We start from the raw sequence: 19,584 nt of genomic DNA, 5'->3' as shown, positions 1-19,584 counted from the left end.
CATTTAATTGGACTCATTTTGCCTCGGCTTTCTGGAGCCGTTTTTCAGCCTGACGTGCCGAATTGAGTTTTCCCGTCCGCGGAAAGAAAGCCGACCCGAGCCCCCCAGGAGTGAAGAGGACAAGGCTGTAGCTCACCTGGCGCCGTCTCCCTGTGGCTCAACGTCAAGTGCTGCGGGTTCACCTGCTTGCGGCGGGACATCGCCCCGGCATTTACTCTGGCATCGCCCGGTGAACGGCACTTGGAGTCGGCTCGCACCGTGGTGTCGGTCCGCTCTGGTCTCGTCTCGGTCTCGGTCTCGGTCTCGGTCTCGGTCTCGGGCGGACCTTCCTTTTACTCCTCGCCTTTCCAAAAAGACCACAAATAAAAGTGCTATTTGGACGGCGCACAAGTTTGCAAAGGTGCGCACGGCGAGGAGGATGCGGTCCTTCTTCGGGGGGGGGGGGCGACACCCGGACGGCTGAGGGAGCCGCCGTGCAAAAAGCAAAACCAACTGCAAAATCCCGCGACGTGTCTTCCGTGGGGGTGTCTCGGAGTGGCCGCTGCTCCCTAATTGACGTCAATGAAATGTTAATTTTAGGATCCCCGAGCACCTTCCTCTCTCTCCTCGTGCGCGCTAAAACCCGAATGACCCTTTGGCACCGATCCTCTGGCGCGTTTTGGCATCCGAGCTCCGAACGGCAACTCTTGGCGGCGGGGGGGGGGGAAGACGCCTCCTCCTCCTCCTCCTCTTCCTCCTTGTCCAACAACACGGTCCAAATGTTTCCTGTCGCTACCACCCCCCCCCCATGCCGCCCCCCCTCCCATCCCATCCTCCATGTGGGGCTTTTCCTCCAGCTACGCTAATTCCTCCCCTAAAAGAGTCCGACAGGTATTCTTCTAATGTACAGCAGGTGGCGCTCTACCCCCCCCCCCCCCCCCATACTATTTCATTCATTTCCTTCATTTAATCACTAAAATATCTGTTTTGATTAAAAAACATATTAGCCAATAGGAAGCCATTTCTGGAAAAGGCGTCATGTCAAATACAATATTAGGAAAAAGTCATTTCATTTACTAAAATGTTTTCATCCATTTTCCTTCTATTTCAAGTTATTTCAAATTAAAAACAACTACAGCGAAGCAAACATCTGAAATGCTAAATGTCAGAGAAATATGAAACATGTCTGGTTGCAATGTGATGTTTTCAAGACTGGAATTACTTTCGCTAAACTGTTCCAATGTTGAATCCTTTATTTGAATTGAGGATGGTTTAGCCAATCACAAGCCTGAAAAAAGTCTTTTGGGGAAAAGCCATCAGGTCATACTAAATGAGATTCCAGACAAAAGACAAAAAGCCAACAATGGAATTATTTCATCAATCATGTTTTCATTCATCACTACATCACAAAAGTGGGGAAACATTCAGAGTAACCGTACATTTTTGCCTTTTAAATGACCTGACTTACTGCTTATCACTACTTGAGTCACTCATGGGGCACCAAAGTCGGTCATAATAGAACCTTGAACATGCTGCCTCCCACGGAAGCTACAGCAAAAGCCAGTAAATGGAACATGTGGAGCCCCAAAGACGGTGCCGCACGGCGCCTGCTGTGAGACGGCAGCGCCCTCTGCTGGCCCGGGCGGTCAACGGCAAAGTGCGTCCTCCCTCGGCAGACCTGATGCGGCTGCAGCCTCCTTAATTGAACTGAAGAGAGGCCTTGAAGGGCAGATTGTGTTCACTTTAAAGGCAATTAATGGCACTAATGAGCCGTCCTAATTCACTGTATTCACACGTTTAAGTGCTGATGTAAAGCAGTTGAAACACTGCCCCCCCCCCCCACCCCCCATCCCTCCAATACCAGCGTTTCAATGTTGACACCATTTCCTGGCGGATCAGCAGAGGAAGCGCGTTGGCTCGCCACTGCGATACATTTTACAGTCGCGGGTATTAATAAAAGATGGCGAGCAATTTTAAGAGCATTAGAAGTTTGATTGCTGGGGGGCAGGCCTGGGGGACTTTCAGGCCTACTAATTATTTATATAAATGAAATGTCATCTCAGCTCTGGCTCAAGCAGACATAACCTCGGCGCGACTGAAGAGAGCCGAGCGGCGACGGCACGACAGCCATCGTTCACACGTGGGCCCGCCAACATGGCCGACCCGACCCATCACCCCATCTCTTTTTCCTTCCTTGTTGCCCCGGCGCATGCGAAAGGAAGACGATATGAAGAGCTGATAGACTCCTCCCTGCCCCTCCCTTGACGCCCCCCCACCCCCCTTGGGTGCTGTCAATAATACATCCATGCCTCCATTATAGCGTGTATCTGCCAAGGCGGCGCCCAGCCTCTGTTTGTGGACACGGGAAATCTTTTAAGTCCAAAGTGTTGCCTCTGAGGGGACACGCCGTCTAATGGGTGCTACCTGAACGCACCGCCGGGTATTTACACAAAACAAGCACACCACAAAGAAAAGTTGAGGCCGACACACAAGCACCAGAGCTTCTTAGGTGCAACAAGGTCTGGCCCGGGAGGCCGGTCCGCCTCTGAGTGGTTTGGCTTTGGGGGGAAAGGAAGTCGGAGTTACCGCCATCAACTGTCATGGAGGTTTCACGACAAGTGTTCAACGTTCCGCTAGCCAGTTCGAAGGCCAGACCAGAAACTCTTCTGTACTTTAAGCATGAAGACTAATTCTGGCTGCCATTTCTACCTCTGCCAAGCGCGGCACAGACCCCGTTTTTGCCAACGTTTGTTTGTGTTCAAAATAACTTGAAACCTTCAGAATGGATTTGGATGACCGATGCCTCCGGCCACTAGCCAAAGGTAACGCGACATATTTTAGTAGCCTTCCTTTCTATGTTGCTATGTGACATCAATGCACCCAGGAAGGAAGTTCTACTAAAATACTCCAAGTACGACACGTTAGCATCCATGTAGCTGTTACTACATGCTCACAGCATGCATAGAAAACCTTGGTGGAGCTTTTTGGATCTCTTTGAATAGCTGCCTTGCTAGGCCCAATACAGGTGTCAATACATGACGTGCATCCATTAGCTGCCTCTTTCTACCTCTTTGTGTATCTTTACAACACACAGAGGAGACAAAGACTTGAGTTAATTACATTTTTTCACACTCGTAACTGTCGTACAAGTGTAAAAAGAAGTTAACCGTGGCAGTTAGTGAAACAATAGTTTAAAAAAAACCTCCAGTCTGAACTTTGATGCATCCTTTGATGCTCGGATTCCAACCCTTACAGGTTGCGGTACACTTCCCGTGCACTCGGGTCCCTAAAGCATCGTCTCAAAATAGGTCACATGTATGAGTGGTAAGCCACGTATAATGCACTTTTTATGAGCAGGGGGCGGGCAACGCAGAGCTGGTGAGGTCCAGAGAGCCCTGGGTTCAAAGGTCAGAGGCGTCCATTTTGATACCGAGCGTGACATCAACAATGAGACGCTCATGCTAATGTGAAGATTGTGTGGCTTCATTATGCAATGTTTAATATTAATAAAGAAAGTATCATCTATTATTTATACCATGATTTACTGAGTGTGTGTGTGTGTGTGGTGTGTGTGTGTGTGTGTGTGTGAGTGACAGATTGAGACGCTGCCTTGCTAAGGGCGATACAAGCAGACAAGGCTCTTACTTTTCCGCGGGACGCATCCTGACAATTCCTCCCCCAGTTAAGAGGATTTGTCCGAGCACGGATGAATTTATAATGCATGCAGATTCCACTTTTTAATATGGACGTAAATGATTCACACGTCTCAGAGGTGAGGCTGCCATGTAGATGTGGGAGAGCAGGGGGGTCTGGGGGGGTCAACAGGCGAACTTTTCACAGGCAAGTTGACAACAGAGTGGACAGGTCGCGTTCAAGCAGACCCTGATGTATTTTATTTATTGTCATACTCAATTTTATTGTTATCTGTAAATTATTTGGGATTGGTAATAATAATGCTAAAGAAGCTTTTTTTTTGCCCCGGAGTGTCTTCATTCTTGTTCCTTCTTCTTATCAGTCATCTTTCTCACAACCCATTCTCAAATCGTCCAATAACAAGAGACAGAATTTTGAGAAATATACATCTGACTAATTCCACCACCTTCCCGCCACAAGCACACGTTTTAGCATAGAGGTCAGCAAGGGTTCAAGCAGGAAAAGTGGTCTTTTCGGCCATTTTACAAATGACTTTTTAAGAATAACGTCTCATAGTTTATTCAATTACATGCATCATTTTCTCGGCTGGTCTGTAGCTATTTGGCTCCCTCTAGTGGACTTGATCGGAAGTTTAAAAAAAATCAAGTGATAATTAGAGTACGGTATTCTTTTTCCTACAGTGTGTTTACAGAGGCTTAAAATATCAACCATAGCATAGTTTGCCATAATATCTGTGTACATATAAATATTTGTCGATTTTTTTTGTTTGTTTCATTTTCATTTTTTTCCAATCAGTCAGCCCGTTTACCACGGGTCGCGCATCGTGACGTCAGACGCATGCGTAGTGTACGTAAGCCATAATGGCTGCGTCCTCGTCACAATGGACGACATCTACTAGCTAGCACTCGTTCAACCACCTCCGATTTGTTGTCTCCGTCGTTTGGATTGACTTTTTAAACCAGCGGATACATGTTAAAGGTGAGTCATCTTCTATAAATCAAGCATATGTGAGAGTTGTTGACTTTGCCGGGATGTAAACCGCAGCTGCTTAAGTTTTCAGGCGGCGCTCTGCTTGCTGGCTAGCTTCTTTAGCTAAAGGTGGATAAGCCGCTATATACTTATTTTATTAGGGCATAATGTGGAATATAAGAGTCCCCAATTTATGGGTGTTTATTGGGACAGATAATTATGTTCAAAGATCGACACAAGTCGGTTAACACTGAGCTCAGACAATAGGAATGCTGACAGTTTCAATGATGCTTACGCATGGACTACATATTCCATAATTCTATCCTCTTAAAGTTAACGACTAACATGCTAATCACTGAGACATTGAGGACCAATATTGTATTCTTTAGTGTAATATGTGTATTTCCTACTACTAAACTTGGTATTGGTATTGTAGACTGTATTGTAGCTTGTTTGTGATGTTGCGGTTTGAATGGAACTATTATTCATCTTTATGGGTGTGTTTATTTTTTAAATGTGTTGCAGCAGGTCGGCACCGCAGGCCCGTCTTCCATCGCCTCTCCTCAGCAAATGAAGGAGTCCAAGGACATCATGGCCACACCGGGCCAGGCCATGCTGGACCACATCAAGCCGTGCTGGTACTGGGACAAGAAAGACTTGGCCCACACCCCCTCCCAGTCTGAAGGCCTGGACCCTGGCACAGAGGCCCGCTACCGCAGAGAGGGGGCTCGCTTCATATTCGACGTGGGCACACGCCTTGGCCTGTATCCTCTTTGATTGGTTTTTTATTTTGCCCATCATCCACAATCCTTATCTCCAACTCTCTCTGTTCTGAAAATATGAAAAGAGGCAGGTAATGAATACATGCAACGAGACACAGCTGTTCCACATAGAAAGCCCACTATCACAACAAGCTCACTCTCAAAAATTAATATGCACCTCATGTTATGCAAATGGGCCCTTGTTGGAGTTTTTTTCAAAGGGCTTTTTTAGGTGGGTCCTATTATGTGCATTTTAGCTGCCTCTTTTATTCCGTTTGTGTTGTAAGTCACATGACCGGCCCACATGATCTCCTTAACCAGAGGCAGACACTACGACACGCTGGCGACGGGCATCATCTACTTCCACCGCTTCTACATGTTCCACTCCTTCAAGCAGTTCCCCAGATACGTATGTTGACCACATGGGTGTGGAGCCACGTATGCCAATCAATGTTGGTGACGTGTGTGTGTGTGTGTCGCCAGGTGACGGGTGCCTGCTGCCTCTTCCTGGCCGGCAAAGTGGAGGAAACGCCCAAAAAGTGCAAAGATATCATCAAGACGGCACGCAGTTTGCTCAACGACGTGCAGTTTGCTCAGTTTGGGGACGACCCAAAGGTAGACTTGGTTATAGTACGCCTGTAGTATAGGCCTGTCACCATGACCAATGTTGTTGGTCACTAATTGATTGGTCAGTAATTGTGCTACAAGTTATCCATAATACATTTGAGTGACATTTTGTAGACAATTTTTCATTGTGATGAGAGGTGTAATTCCCATCTGACCCACTATATTGTACTCGGGTACTCGGGTATGGTGTGCACAGTGTATCTGTGTGAGACAGTCGCTTGTTCATTTGGTTAAAAACAGAAACCATCGCTGCACCTCCATTCATGTTAGTGGATGCTGCCTCACCACACTAGCCACTAAATCCTCTTCATCCAGGTCAGGACCCCTCTCTCCGTTCACCAATGCACACAGACAGAGGCAGAGTGAACCCTCCTGTCATCCAGCCTATGTTAATTATCCACCTTTAACTTTCTATTGATCAGTTTGTCAATTATCGTGACGGGCCTAATAATACAAATCCTAACTGAAACCTTGTGAGTGGAGCAGGCTTAGCAGAGTCTTGGTTTCATTGTGTCCCACAGGAGGAGGTGATGGTGTTGGAGAGGATCCTCCTCCAGACCATCAAGTTCGACCTGCAGGTGGAGCATCCTTACATGTTCCTGCTGCGCTACGTCAAGCAGCTGAAAGGTGAGATGCCGACATGCCGACTATCCTTCCACGTTGGAAGTCAGTGTCTGACGTTCCTGACTTCTTACGCTTTCAAGGGGAGAAGAACAAAGTCTGCAAGGTGCTGCAAATGGCCTGGACCTTCGTCAACGACAGGTGAGCGACCAGTCAGCTGACTGTACACGCATCACGGTGGCAGAGATTGACGGTGTTACACCCCCGCCCCCCCAGCCTATGCACCATGCTGTCGCTACAGTGGGAGCCAGAGATCATCGCCGTGGCCGTCATGTACCTCGCCGGCCGCCTCTGCAAGTTCGACATCCAGGAGTGGACCGCCAAGCAGTCGTCACGCCGCTGGTGGGAGCAGTTTGTGCAGGACGTCCCTGTGGAGCTGCTGGAAGGTAGGAAGGTATGGTTGGTGTCCTCTCGCGTGTCCTCACCGCCCCCCGGTGTCTCTGGTAGACATTTGCCATCAGATCCTGGACCTCTACTCCCACGGCAACAAGCCCATCCCTCAGCAGGTGCAGGAGAAGGAGCGCGGGCCCGCAGCCATGCCACCGGCCCCTCCTGTGCCGCAGGCTCCGCCCCAGCCCGCCAACCCTCCCCTACCACCCACCAAGAAGACGTCCCCTCAGAGTGCCAGCCCCACGCGCCAGCTCAAACGCACACACGTGAGTGGCTCGTGAGGGCTTCATCTCCACCTTCCTTGGCATTTCTGCAAAATCAGCTCCAATCTGTTTTCACTTGCAGGCCTCCCCCAAGGATGAACCAAAGCCCCCAGGTAACCCCCGCCACCCTTCTCATTTTAACACCCAACACGAGCAGGTTTGATCATGCTTTCATGTCCGCCAGAACAAGTTGGATCAAAGATTCCTCGCCTGGAGAGCCCCATGCCCCCTCTGCCTACATCACAGCCGCCCCCGGGTAAGACACCCCCCATATGAAAGGCCCCTGGGTTGTTTGCATGTGGTTATTTTTTCTTCTCCTTCACAGAGCGCAAACCCGCCGCTCCAGCCCCTCCCACTGAAGCAGAACCACAGAGCGAAGCTGCTCCCCCGCCCCCTAGCCAGCCCCCTCCCCTGCCACACCGGCCCCCGCCGCCGCCACCCTCCAACTACGTCATGTCCACTAGCAGCTCCTACATGTCAGGCGAGGGCTACCAGAGTCTTCAATCCATGATGAAGACTGAGGCCCCCTCCTACGCTCCGCCAATGCCACCCACTTACGCGCCCCCGATGCCGCCCTACCACGTTTACCCTCCACCCACAGCACCCCCGCCAGTCCCTCCCCCACCTGCCACTTACCCACCGCCGACCATGCCTCCAAGCTATCCTCCGCCAGGGTACAACAGCTACCCACCACCTCACATGCCCCCCACCCATGTACCCCCTCCTGGCATCGGCCTCCCTCCCACCGGGTACCCGCCTCCACCCCCCGTGCCTCAAGGTCAACCACAGGTGCCCCTACCCCCGCCACCCGGCATGCCCATGAACCGTGGAGGGTGGATGAGATGACGGAGTGGACCCAAACATCCCAAAGGCGAAGCAGGATCCTCATGGTGGGATCAACCTGATATCGTGATGTGATATCAAACACTGGATCATTGACGTTGTACATTTCATCTTTACATTCCTACGTTGGTTTCACACCCGCCTCTTTGCTTTTGTGTCATAGTGGCACTTGGAAAAATAAAATGACTTTTTTTCAATCAATTTCACCTGTTTTTTTGTTGCAGGCCAAAGTTGCGCATTTGCGCCACAGGGGGGCAGTGTTGGTGCAGGAATGAAGACGCATGGAGCCCGTTTGTTCTATTTTCATCAAGTCGTTTATTTAATTTCTTTCATTGGAGTCTAAAGTGGCCTCTTCCATCTGTTTGGTCCTCAGGATGAGTGAGCTTGGCGAGAACATGCTAGCTAGCCTTTCTAGAACATGGGCTCCGGCTTTCAGCTCGACTTGACAAAAACTAAGGACGAGGTGAGCTGTTTCTTTTCTTTGTGACTGGCAACACTGAGGTTGTTTATTGGCCGAGCACGGCTCCACTCTAACAGAGCGGTCCTTGTGGACTCGATGCTGTGTCCTGGTCATCATGCTGAATGAAAGACTAGCAATGCCCAACACAAACCCACAGGGAAGACAAAGTGTTGACGCCACATTAGTCTGGGGAACATCTGCTGCCTCTCTGAATGCCTCTCAATCTCTGAATTGGTGTCTGGTGTTTATAGCATTTTGTAATTTGTTCCTATGCATTGGGAGGCGGCGTGCTTTACAGGTATCGGTATCGGTATTGATGGCGTTATCTTTGAGGAAACGTGCAGTCCCATTTGTTGGACCGTGTGTCCCAGTTTTTACTTATGGAAATATGGCCACCCTTCAATATCCAGCATTTCTAAAACAAAATCCTAAAGAGTTCACGCAAATATTCTTAAAAATTTACAGCTCACGAGCCACCTGTTGGAGACCACATGTTCCAGAATGATCCCCATGTAAACGCCGTGCGGCCAAGTACAGCACTTCCTACAAGATCATGGCTTCCGATTGATCACTCCCTAGAAAAAAGGCCACTTTTATCATGAGTGAATCGATGTTATTTGGGAGAAGAGATGGGAGGGGCCACAGCTGCCCAATCACAAGGCAGCAAAAGACGCGCTTCCATCGCTATCCACGCGTTTGACATCACAACATCTTTTCTTTCTTGATCAGGGGACAGAGACAAGTGTGTGGAGAACCAAAGGTTCCAAAAGCATGCAGTGGAAAACACGGACAAGTTCTACTACCGACTATGCGGTATTTCTTCCACAAAGGCGCTAAAGCTGTCGCCCTCCCAACCTGAGAAGATGATTGTCGAGCATGCACACAGCATCCTATCATTGGTGGTGGTTTTGTTCACCGTTAGAAAGTACGAAACGCTGATTCCTAGAACAGCAAGATCATAAAAAAACATTAATACCAAAAGTTGATCACATGGCCACGCTAAAACAAACATGGTAGACACCGTGGTCCTAAGCGAGCGAGAAGGTGCTAGGTCACAGTGGGTTTGCACTAGTTAACACTTTTGTACGCTAATGCTAATGTAAAGTCCCTTAGATTGGGGGGGGGGCTTGACAGGTGCAAGGGGGTGCTACAGGAGGTAATATCAAAAATATTCCAAGATGGACTCCTGCCCCCCCGCCGGCTCGGAAGCGCTGTGCTTGGAACTCGGTAGCTTAGTGTCACATGACGTGAGTCTTTCCTGTCGCCTCCACGGGTTCACAAAAAACCAAAACAAAGCGGCGAGCCATCAGGTGCAAAATTGTCGGACGCTGGCAGAGATGAAAACACGAGTGAGGAGCGGACCGGGCGGTCGCTGGTGGAGCCTGTCTGAGTGTGTGGCGGAGGGAACCCGGTCAGGGCGGCGGACCGGTCGCCATGCAGGTGGGCACGCATGCTCATGCTACAGCGGACCCTTGAACTGGTTTCCTGACAGGTGCTGCCTGATGGACAGTTTGGACCCCGCAGCGTCGCCCAGCTTCCTCCACACCACCTGGAAAGACATGACGACAAATGGCCTCATCAGTGGACATCCTCTGGACGTGCATGCACCGTTAGCGCGGCGGGAGTTGGACAGCTCAAATAAGCATGTTCAGACGGCCTGGAAGTTCACGCGCGCAAAAAACCCATCTTGGAATCAAAATGTCCAAACTACGTACTTCTGCTGGGAAAAGGGAGTGTTGCTTTCCAAGTGAACAGGCACAGGAAGGACAACGGCTTGGGAAGGGGCTTGACTGGCTCACCCGCACGGGGCGCCATGACATCTAATCCATCATTCTGATGATGATCAACTCGTCATCTTTCCATGGAGCCCAGGTGACGAGGACACGGAGGCCAGGGGGTCTCAGTGTTGGTGTCAAATAAGGCCCAGTGGTCACGGCGAGTCGCCATGAAAGCGTCCACACGGACACGCGCATTCCCGCCCTTTTGTCTCTGTCTCCAGAGAGGGCGGGTCGGCCCACAGAGCCGCCATTGTGTGTCTGCCGAGCACCGATAGCCTCGCTCTCCTCACGGCACCTTTCAGCGCCAGCTGGGGAAGATGGAGGGTGCTGGGAGGGGGTGGGGGGCTCTTTTCCCACAGCGCTCCTATTTAATTGCTCTGACAGCTCAACTAGGGCGACCCCCCCACCCCCCACATACACAGAAAGATGGAGGGGGTGAAAAGAGCAAGAAAGACGATGAAGAGCTTAGTGCTCATTAGTTAACGTTAAAAACAAAAGCTTCTCTCCTTTGCTGCATCCCATAATAGTAACCTGTGTGTGTGTGTGTGTGTGTGTGTGTGTGTGTGAAACTGACGTTGCACATCTCCCGCACGATGGCCTTCTCCTTCTCGCTCAGGTCGTCCTCGTAGTCTTCAGGAACCTGCTTGTCCAAGTTCTCGTGGACCTCCAGAACCTGCCAGAACGCAGTTGAGACGCTTCATTAGGTACGCTAGCTGGCTATTAAAGAGTGCAAGTGCGCTACCTAGTGGCATAAGTTGGTAAATGGCACTTATTGAAATATAGCACAAAGAAATAAGCCCCGCCTACCTTCATGGCGTGCACCACGGCCTCGGGCTTCTGGACGCAGGACAGATATCCCGTGGCCGGGGAGGATTCGCTGTTTGGAAGACGGCCCGTTCCCTGTCAGGAGGAACCATCCCAAACATTCCTGGTGTTATTAAGGCTCACCAAGGCAGAACATCATCCTCTAATTTGCATAATTGCTTGTGATGAACGTGCAGCCAATGGACGCCGTGGGAGACCAACATGGAAAGCATAACTAGCATCTCTGCTAACACAAGCCAACTTTCTCTTTGTGGGCTTTTTCTTTCACAAACAAGACGGAGCCGCCTGGCTGTGCTTTGCAATGTTTACGTCTTTTGTGTCATTCATCAAGTGTTAAGGATTCCCAATTTAGTTGTGTGGTCCTTTGGAAAATGGCCGCCAGTGAAGGGGTTGTCCTTTAGGAAATGGCCGCCAGTGAAGGGGTTGTCCTTTAGGAAATGGCCGCCAGTGAAGGGGTTGTCCTTTAGGAAATGGCCGCCAGTGAAGGGGTTGTCCTTTAGGAAATGGCCGCCAGTGAAGGGGTTGTCCTTTAGGAAATGGCCGCCAGTGAAGGGGTTGTCCTTTGGAAAATGGCCGCCAGTGAAGGGGTTGTCCTTTGGAAAATGGCCGCCAGTGAAGGGGTTGTCCTTTAGGAAATGGCCGCCAGTGAAGGGGTTGTCCTTTAGGAAATGGCCGCCAGTGTAGGGGTTGTCCTTTAGGAAATGGCCGCCAGTGTAGGGGTTGTCCTTTAGGAAATGGCCGCCAGTGAAGGGGTTGTCCTTTAGGAAATGGCCGCCAGTGAAGGGGTTGTCCTTTAGGAAATGGCCGCCAGTGAAGGGGTTGTCCTTTAGGAAATGGCCGCCAGTGAAGGGGTTGTCCTTTAGGAAATGGCCGCCAGTGAAGGGGTTGTCCTTTAGGAAATGGCCGCCAGTGAAGGGGTTGTCCTTTAGGAAATGGCCGCCAGTGAAGGGGTTGTCCTTTAGGAAATGGCCGCCAGTGAAGGGGTTGTCCTTTGGAAAATGGCCGCCAGTGAAGGGGTTGTCCTTTGGAAAATGGCCGCCAGTGAAGGGGTTGTCCTTTGGAAAATGGCCGCCAGTGAAGGGGTTGTCCTTTGGAAAATGGCCGCCAGTGAAGGGGTTGTCCTTTGGAAAATGGCCGCCAGTGAAGGGGTTGTCCTTTGGAAAATGGCCGCCAGTGAAGGGGTTGTCCTTTGTCTGGTAAAATGGTTGGCATTGAAAGAGTTAATAGGACGTTTCCGTCACCGTGTAGGACAAAGCTGAGGTGAAATGTAGAGAACCTCTGAGCACATCTGTACTAAATGTGAACGTTGCCAGGTTGGAGGAAAAGCTTTGGACGGCCCGGCAATAATGAATGTTGCTTACAGGAAACAGGAAGCGGTAAGAGGCGGTCCTTGGCTATCGATGGCGAGCCATGGCTGTCTCCAGAATGAGCATTGTTTGTTTCCTTCACGACGTGAGTCCCAAGATGGCGTTGGCGAGGGAAAACCAAACGCCTTACCAGCACTCGTCCCCGGGGGGCGGCGGTCTGCTAGGTCAGCCAGTAAGAATCTCCTGTGGACTCTGAAGACCAAACGTGGAAATGAGGGATGGAAGGTTTTCCATGGAAAGTGCAAGCAGGGCTGCTGCTTTGGAAGGAAAGACGTCTAAACACGGCATGGCGGCCAGACGCGTACAAATCAGAGATGAAGGCTTCGTCTTCCTCGGCGACTCACCCCAAAGCGAAGGAGCAGGAAAAGATGACGTGATGGATCAGGACGCCGCCATCCATCCCTGGCCGCACACGCAGGAAGGCAATCAATCGGCATCCGTCCCGACGGCGGAATCGTTAGCCGGATTATTCGGCCGCCACGTTGCCGTCGCTTTGGAGTGACACTAACTTCCTGTGTGCGTGGTTCTCGCCGTCCTCAATCTGACAACAAGATTCCTCAGATGCTTGATGGGAAATGATGTAAAAACCATCCTTCATTTTAGAAGACAATATGAGGAGAACATCTCCAGCAACCATCTTGTGGCTACGCTGTCGGCTCCATGGGATGTTTGGCTGTGGGGATGGGCTTCAAGGTCGTATGTATTTAGAGTGGCGCCCATGAGGGGGCGCAGGTCAAGTCCATGAGCTGACCTGGCGTAGCACCGCCGCCACGATGGCAACAAGGCACGCCATCCCAACATGATGTCCATTTTTGCTTCCAGTGCCACTGTGACCTTCCTGAGGCATCGAGAAAACACCGACTTGACCTTGACCCCCCCGCCCCCCATCCACAGAGGGACTGCCTTCAAAGGAGCTGCAGCATCAGCATTCGGGAGCAAGTATGAGGTGGAAGAAAAAGAGGAATATCCATCCAAAAACATCCATACATCCCTCTGGGCATCGGGGAACGGTGCAGCGGTGCGTTCAATGACCGTCAAAAAAGTAGGACAAATCACATTAAACATTCAAAAACTGTGGCAATAGTTAGAGTATTGTAATAAAATAATATGTACTGTAGTATAATGATGCATTTGTATGTATTTCAATGTGTTTTAAAAGAGAAATGAAATGTTTGAGCTATTTTCTACATTTCACGAAGGAAAGGTACGTTGAGGAAATGACTTAATAATAATAATCCTTTCTGAATGTTCCTCAATAGGCTTTTTAGAATTTAAAAGCAGCATCTCATCTTAATAAACTCATCTTATTTTGAGCTGACACAAATAAACAAAAACATGTTAGTGTGAGAGGTCTCACTCGCTCGCATTTTGGGTTTGCTGAACATTTGTGGGCGAGTTTAAGAGCTAATATGCTAATAATAAAGTTAAACACTAATACAAAAATATGCTTGCTGACTGTATTTTTTAAATGTCCCAAAGTTCCCACATTAATATACTTTTACATAAAATTGGATGTAATTATCGTTGTAGTTGCACATCGAATTGTTTACCACAAAGAGATTTCCCCGACTTATTATAGATAAAAACTTATTTCAATCTGCCATCAAATGTGATTCATTGGGAGTTAACTATGGACCAAATGTGATTAACTGCAATCAAATATTTTGGGCAAAAAGCCAATACGGGACATGGCTAGTATACTTCCTGTATACATGATGTAGTATATACAGTAGACACATGGCCGGTATACTTCCTGTATACATGATGTAGTATATACAGTAGACACATGGCCGGTATACTTCCTGTATACATGATGTAGTATATACAGTAGACACATGGCCAGTATACTTCCTGTATACATGATGTAGTATATACAGTAGACACATGGCCGGTATACTTCCTGTATACATGATGTAGTATATACAGTAGACACATGGCCGGTATACTTCCTGTATACATGATGTAGTATATACAGTAGACACATGGCCGGTATACTTCCTGTATACATGATGTAGTATATACAGTAGACACATGGCCAGTATACTTCCTGTATACATGATGTAGTATATAGAGTAGACACATGGCCAGTATACATGATGTAGTATATAGAGTAGACACATGGCCAGTATACATGATGTAGTATATAGAGTAGACACATGGCCAGTATACTTCCTGTATACATGATGTAGTATATAGAGTAGACACATGGCCAGTATACTTCCTGTATACATGATGTAGTATATAGAGTAGACACATGGCCAGTATACATGATGTAGTATATAGAGTAGAGAATATTTTTGCCAAGCCAACCTAATAAAACGTTGTCAGAACATCATCATCATCATCATCATCATTATTCTGATAAAATGCCAACCCTCTCCTGTTGTTGTACAATGTGTGTGTGTGTGTGTGCACGTTTGTGTGCGTGCACGTGTGCGTACTGACCAAGGGCATGGCGTCCTGGCGCTGGGGCAGCGAGGACAGCTGGGACTCGGAGTGGTAGAGGGTCATTCCTTTCCTCAGGGCTCGGAGGTCACCTGGGTTGCACTGGGCGGGGCCAGAAAGAAGCACATGTGAGACGCGCTGACCCCAAACATGACGTCCATAAGGACGAATGCCCACATTTCCAGGGAGCCGACATGTTGGATCCCGCCTGTTTTAGTTTTAGTCCTCGTGTCCCGCGGTGACACTGTACTTCCTGTTGTCATCCGCCCCCCCCAGCGTGTCGCCGTGTAAGAACATGTGACACCCAGGAGCGCCGGGGCTAAAAATATCCCACAGAGCTGCGGGGACGCGTCTAAGACGGCGTCGTCCGTCTGGCTCCGTTATCTTATGAACGCACGTGCGAGCGTCCCGCTAACCTTTCCCTTCCTTCCTGTGGCGCTTCCTCATCTCTCCGTTTGGGTTCCCGTCCTGTCACTCCCTGCCGGCGACGCCTCCTCCGGGCTTAGTCGCTGTCAGCACGCGAGCCCTGAAAATGTCGTATCCGCTGGAGTGAAGCAAAGCATCAACGACCTCAACGCGTCTCGCGGCCACCCGATCATAAGGCCCCCATATCCCCCGTTCCGCCCCGCCGACTTCTATTGGTCTTTTTACATCTTCAGCTCCCCCACTTTTCATCCGACTTGACTCGGGACCGTTTGGAACAACTGGGAATGTTTTGTGTTCTTGTCAGACCTTGGCTGTGAACCGTTGGCGCTATAATCCGCACCCTCCCCCGCAGGTTGCCAGGATTCCACTGCCGCCCCCTCCCCCGCAGGCTGCCCTCCATCGCTAACCAAAACAGCAGCACCTACAGCAGCTAAACCGCCATCTCTGTGTCCACAGGGACACACCCAGTCCACCTCCCGGAAGCCCCCCAGGCTCCATGTCCATCATGTGAGCGGCCTACCGCTGAAGCTACCAGCCAGCTAGCGACTAGCTTCAGCACACACTGGCGCCCGATGCCTCAGGCCGCTAGCCAAAGGTAACGCTACGTATTTTACTTTACCTTCCTTTCCATGTTGCTGTGTGACATCATGCACCCTGGTTTGATTCCTGCCGTGTTTCACAGATTGCCCCGGTGCCACACTTTGGACACCCAAGCGTGTTATACCAGGAAGGTGTGATGCAGGAAGGCGACACCATGTCCATTTAAGACATATACTATATATATATATATATATATATATACATAACCACTATGTACTATGTACTATGTCCATTTAAGACATATTGTATATATAACCCTAAATATAACCTGTACTATGTACTATGTACTATGTCCATTTAAGACATATTGTATATATAACCCTAAATATAACCTGTACTATGTACTATGTACTATGTCCATTTAAGACATATTGTATATATAACCCTAAATATAACCTGTACTATGTACTATGTACTATGTCCATTTAAGACATATTGTATATATATCCCTAAATATAACCTGTACTATGTACTATGTACTATGTCCATTTAAGACATATTGTATATATAACCCTAAATATAACCTGTACTATGTACTATGTCCATTTAAGACATATTGTATATATAACCCTAAATATAACCTCTACTATGTACTATGTACTATGTCCATTTAAGAAATATTGTATATATAACCTGTACTATGTACTGTGTACTATGTCCATTTAAGAAATATTGTATATATAACCTGTACTATGTACTGTGTACTATGTCCATTTAAGACATATTGTATATATAACCTGTACTATGTACTGTGTACTATGTACTATGTCCATTTAAGACATATTGTATACTATATGTGTGTTTATGCAAATAAAAGCTTTACTCTGCAGTCGAGTGAATAAACGCCCCAAAGCAAACATGAGGAAATACAGTAAATGCTTCATTTAATGTGTTTTATTATTTTTTTGGGGGGGGGACTCAACCTTTCTAAAGCACCACAACTAAACACGCAACACCCGCCGGAGGGGCGAGTGCGTCATCAAGGCAGCGGCGTGTGCAAAAACGACAGGAAGCTAAAAGAACATGCGTGTGCACGTGCAAAGCTGTCCTGGGGGGTCGCGTGTTGCTTCAAGACCTCCTCCTCTCCTGGTGACATAGACAACATTCCTGCCATCACAGGAAGTGAAACAACACGGCCACTCCAAAGAAACGAACAACGTTGAAGTGAACACGCGTTTAAAGGCTACACAATAAAGTCAGGCATGCACTCCTGTGTTGCACGTCCATCCATCCATCCATCCACCCATCCGTCCATCCACCCATCCACCCATCCACCCATCCGTCCATCCACCCATCCATCCATCCGTCCATCCGTCCATCCATCCACCCATCCGTCCGTCCATCCATCCATCCATCCACCCACCCACCCACCCATCCACCCACCCATCCATCCACCCATCCGTCCATCCACCCATCCATCCATCCGTCCATCCATCCATCCATCCACCCATCCGTCCATCCATCCATCCATCCATCCATCCATCCATCCATCCACCCATCCATCCGTCCATCCATCCACAAAAAAGGTAAGGGGTTAACCTTACCTTTTTTAAATTTTGGTCAAAATTTTTTTATGCACTTTTCTACTTTTCTGCAGCAGGAGGATGTAGAAACCTCCCACATTGTCATCACAGGTCCCGGCAGACCCCAAAAAAGGCTAAAATTTGATCTTTTTTCACATGTTGATTTTTGACAAAAAAGGTAAGGGGTTAACCTTACCTTTTTTAAATTTTGGTCAAAATTTTTTTATTCACTTTTCTACTTTTCTGCAGCAGGAGGATGTAGAAACCTCCCACATTGTCATCACAGGTCCCGGCAGACCCCAAAAAAAGCTAAAATTGCCACTTTTTTCACATGTTGATTTTTGACAAAAAAGGTAAGGGGTTAACCTTACCTTTTTTCATTTTTGGTCAAAATTTTTTTATGCACTTTTCTACTTTTCTGCAGCAGGAGGATGTAGAAACCTCCCACATTGTCATCAGAGGTCCCGGCAGACCCCAAAAAAAGCTAAAATTTGACCTTTTTTCACATGTTGATTTTTGACCAAAAAGGTAAGGGGTTAACCTTACCTTTTTTTAATTTTGGTCAAAAAAATTTTATGCACTTTTCTGCAGCAGGAGGATTTAGAAACCTCCCACATTGTCATCACAGGTCCCGGCAGACCCCAAAAAAAGCTAAAATTTGACCTTTTTTCACATGTTGATTTTTGACAAAAAAGGTAAGGGGTTAACCTTACCTTTTTTTAATTTTGGTCAAAAAATTTTTATGCACTTTTCTGCAGCAGGAGGATTTAGAAACCTCCCACATTGTCATCACAGGTCCCGGCAGACCCCAAAAAAAGCAAAAATTTGACCTTTTTTCACATGTTGATTTTTGACAAAAAAGGTAAGGGGTTAACCTTACCTTTTTTTAATTTTGGTCAAAAAATTTTTATGCACTTTTCTGCAGCAGGAGGATTTAGAAACCTCCCACATTGTCATCACAGGTCCCGGCAGACCCCAAAAAAAGCTAAAATTTGACCTTTTTTCACATGTTGATTTTTGACAAAAAAGGTAAGGGGTTAACCTTACCTTTTTTCATTTTTGGTCAAATTTTTTTTATGCACTTTTCTACTTTTCTGCAGCAGGAGGATGTAGAAACCTCCCACATTGTCATCACAGGTCCCGGCAGACGCCAAAAAAGGCTAAAATTGCCACTTTTTTCACATGTTGATTTTTGACAAAAAAGGTAAGGGGTTAACCTTACCTTTTTTCATTTTTGGTCAAAATTTTTTTATGCACTTTTCTACTTTTCTGCAGCAGGAGGATGTAGAAACCTCCCACATTGTCATCAGAGGTCCCGGCAGACCCCAAAAAAGGCTAAAATTTGATCTTTTTTCACATGTTGATTTTTGACAAAAAAGGTAAGGGGTTAACCTTACCTTTTTTCATTTTTGGTCAAAATTTTTTTATGCATTTTTCTACTTTTCTGCAGCAGGAGGATGTAGAAACCTCCCACATTGTCATCACAGGTCCCGGCAGACCCCCAAAAAGGCTAAAATGTGATCTTTTTTCACATGTTGATTTTTGACAAAAAAGGTAAGGGGTTAACCTTACCTTTTTTAAATTTTGGTCAAATTTTTTTTATTCACTTTTCTACTTTTCTGCAGCAGGAGGATGTAGAAACCTCCCACATTGTCATCAGAGGTCCCGGCAGACCCCAAAAAAAGCTAAAATTTGACCTTTTTTCACATGTTGATTTTTGACAAAAAAGGTAAGGGGTTAACCTTACCTTTTTTCATTTTTGGTCAAAATTTTTTTATGCACTTTTCTACTTTTCTGCAGCAGGAGGATGTAGAAACCTCCCACATTGTCATCACAGGTCCCGGCAGACGCCAAAAAAGGCTAAAATTGCCACTTTTTTCACATGTTGATTTTTGACAAAAAAGGTAAGGGGTTAACCTTACCTTTTTTCATTTTTGGTCAAAATTTTTTTATGCACTTTTCTACTTTTCTGCAGCAGGAGGATGTAGAAACCTCCCACATTGTCATCAGAGGTCCCGGCAGACCCCAAAAAAGGCTAAAATTTGACCTTTTT

The 19,584-nt window shown here is 47.7% G+C and overlaps 3 protein-coding genes and 2 long non-coding RNA genes across 8 annotated transcripts in view; 3 read left to right on the top strand and 2 right to left on the bottom strand.

Moving 5' to 3' along the window:
• bcl11bb (BCL11 transcription factor B b) overlaps positions 1-691 on the bottom strand; it is a 32,775-nt gene extending 32,084 nt beyond the window's left edge. The window contains exon 1 of the mRNA XM_058078036.2: positions 137-691. Coding sequence (XP_057934019.2) covers positions 137-200 — 64 coding nt within the window. The 5' untranslated portion in view covers positions 201-691. The remainder of the gene's footprint in view (positions 1-136) is intronic.
• The window catches only part of LOC131132540 (uncharacterized), a 39,234-nt gene extending 35,714 nt beyond the window's left edge, over positions 1-3,520 (top strand). Inside the window, exon 6 of the long non-coding RNA XR_013629376.1 lies at positions 2,043-3,520. This is a non-coding gene — a long non-coding RNA (uncharacterized LOC131132540). The remainder of the gene's footprint in view (positions 1-2,042) is intronic.
• A 900-nt stretch (positions 3,521-4,420) lies between these two features.
• Positions 4,421-8,308, top strand: ccnk (cyclin K). 2 transcript variants are annotated; one of them, XM_058078095.2, is made up of 11 exons: positions 4,421-4,611; positions 5,131-5,366; positions 5,691-5,772; positions 5,847-5,978; positions 6,512-6,617; positions 6,695-6,752; positions 6,828-6,997; positions 7,059-7,267; positions 7,347-7,377; positions 7,449-7,520; positions 7,590-8,308. In XM_058078095.2, the coding sequence occupies exons 1-11, from the start codon at positions 4,603-4,605 to the stop codon at positions 8,108-8,110; spliced, it is 1,626 nt and encodes a 541-aa protein (XP_057934078.2). In that variant the 5' UTR covers positions 4,421-4,602; the 3' UTR covers positions 8,111-8,308. The 2 variants fall into 2 exon arrangements, with proteins under 2 accessions (XP_057934078.2, XP_057934068.2); XM_058078085.2 differs by having other exon boundaries at positions 5,128-5,366.
• The window catches only part of ccdc85cb (coiled-coil domain containing 85C, b), a 35,244-nt gene continuing 23,792 nt past the window's right edge, over positions 8,133-19,584 (bottom strand). The window contains exons 4-7 of one of the 2 annotated variants that reach the window (XM_058078178.2): positions 14,983-15,084; positions 11,153-11,245; positions 10,920-11,018; positions 8,133-10,116 (exon numbers count right to left, since the gene is read on the bottom strand). In XM_058078178.2, coding sequence (XP_057934161.2) covers positions 10,027-10,116; positions 10,920-11,018; positions 11,153-11,245; positions 14,983-15,084 — 384 coding nt within the window. In that variant the 3' untranslated portion in view covers positions 8,133-10,026. The remainder of the gene's footprint in view (positions 10,117-10,919; positions 11,019-11,152; positions 11,246-14,982; positions 15,085-19,584) is intronic. The other variant, XM_058078187.2, reaches the window with a different exon arrangement.
• LOC144901286 (uncharacterized) lies at positions 12,605-16,335 on the top strand. 2 transcript variants are annotated; one of them, XR_013629449.1, is made up of 3 exons: positions 12,605-13,579; positions 15,865-16,003; positions 16,091-16,335. It is a non-coding gene; the product is annotated as an uncharacterized LOC144901286 (long non-coding RNA). The 2 variants fall into 2 exon arrangements; XR_013629450.1 differs by lacking the exon at positions 12,605-13,579 and adding an exon at positions 15,649-15,760.

The sequence above is a fragment of the Doryrhamphus excisus genome, linkage group LG11 (genome assembly GCF_037039965.1).
Source record: "Doryrhamphus excisus strain RoL-2023G ecotype Guam linkage group LG11, RoL_Dexc_Guam_v1.1, whole genome shotgun sequence".
NCBI classification, from domain to species: domain Eukaryota; kingdom Metazoa; phylum Chordata; class Actinopteri; order Syngnathiformes; family Syngnathidae; genus Doryrhamphus; species Doryrhamphus excisus.
This window is presented reverse-complemented; position numbering and strand designations above follow the sequence as displayed.

Coding starts and splice junctions, on each gene's coding strand:
- ccnk (XM_058078085.2), top strand. Junction 6,618..6,694: donor CTACGTCAAGCAGCTGAAAG/GTGAGATGCCGA, acceptor TACGCTTTCAAG/GGGAGAAGAACAAAGTCTGC. Junction 7,268..7,346: donor GCCAGCTCAAACGCACACAC/GTGAGTGGCTCG, acceptor TTTCACTTGCAG/GCCTCCCCCAAGGATGAACC.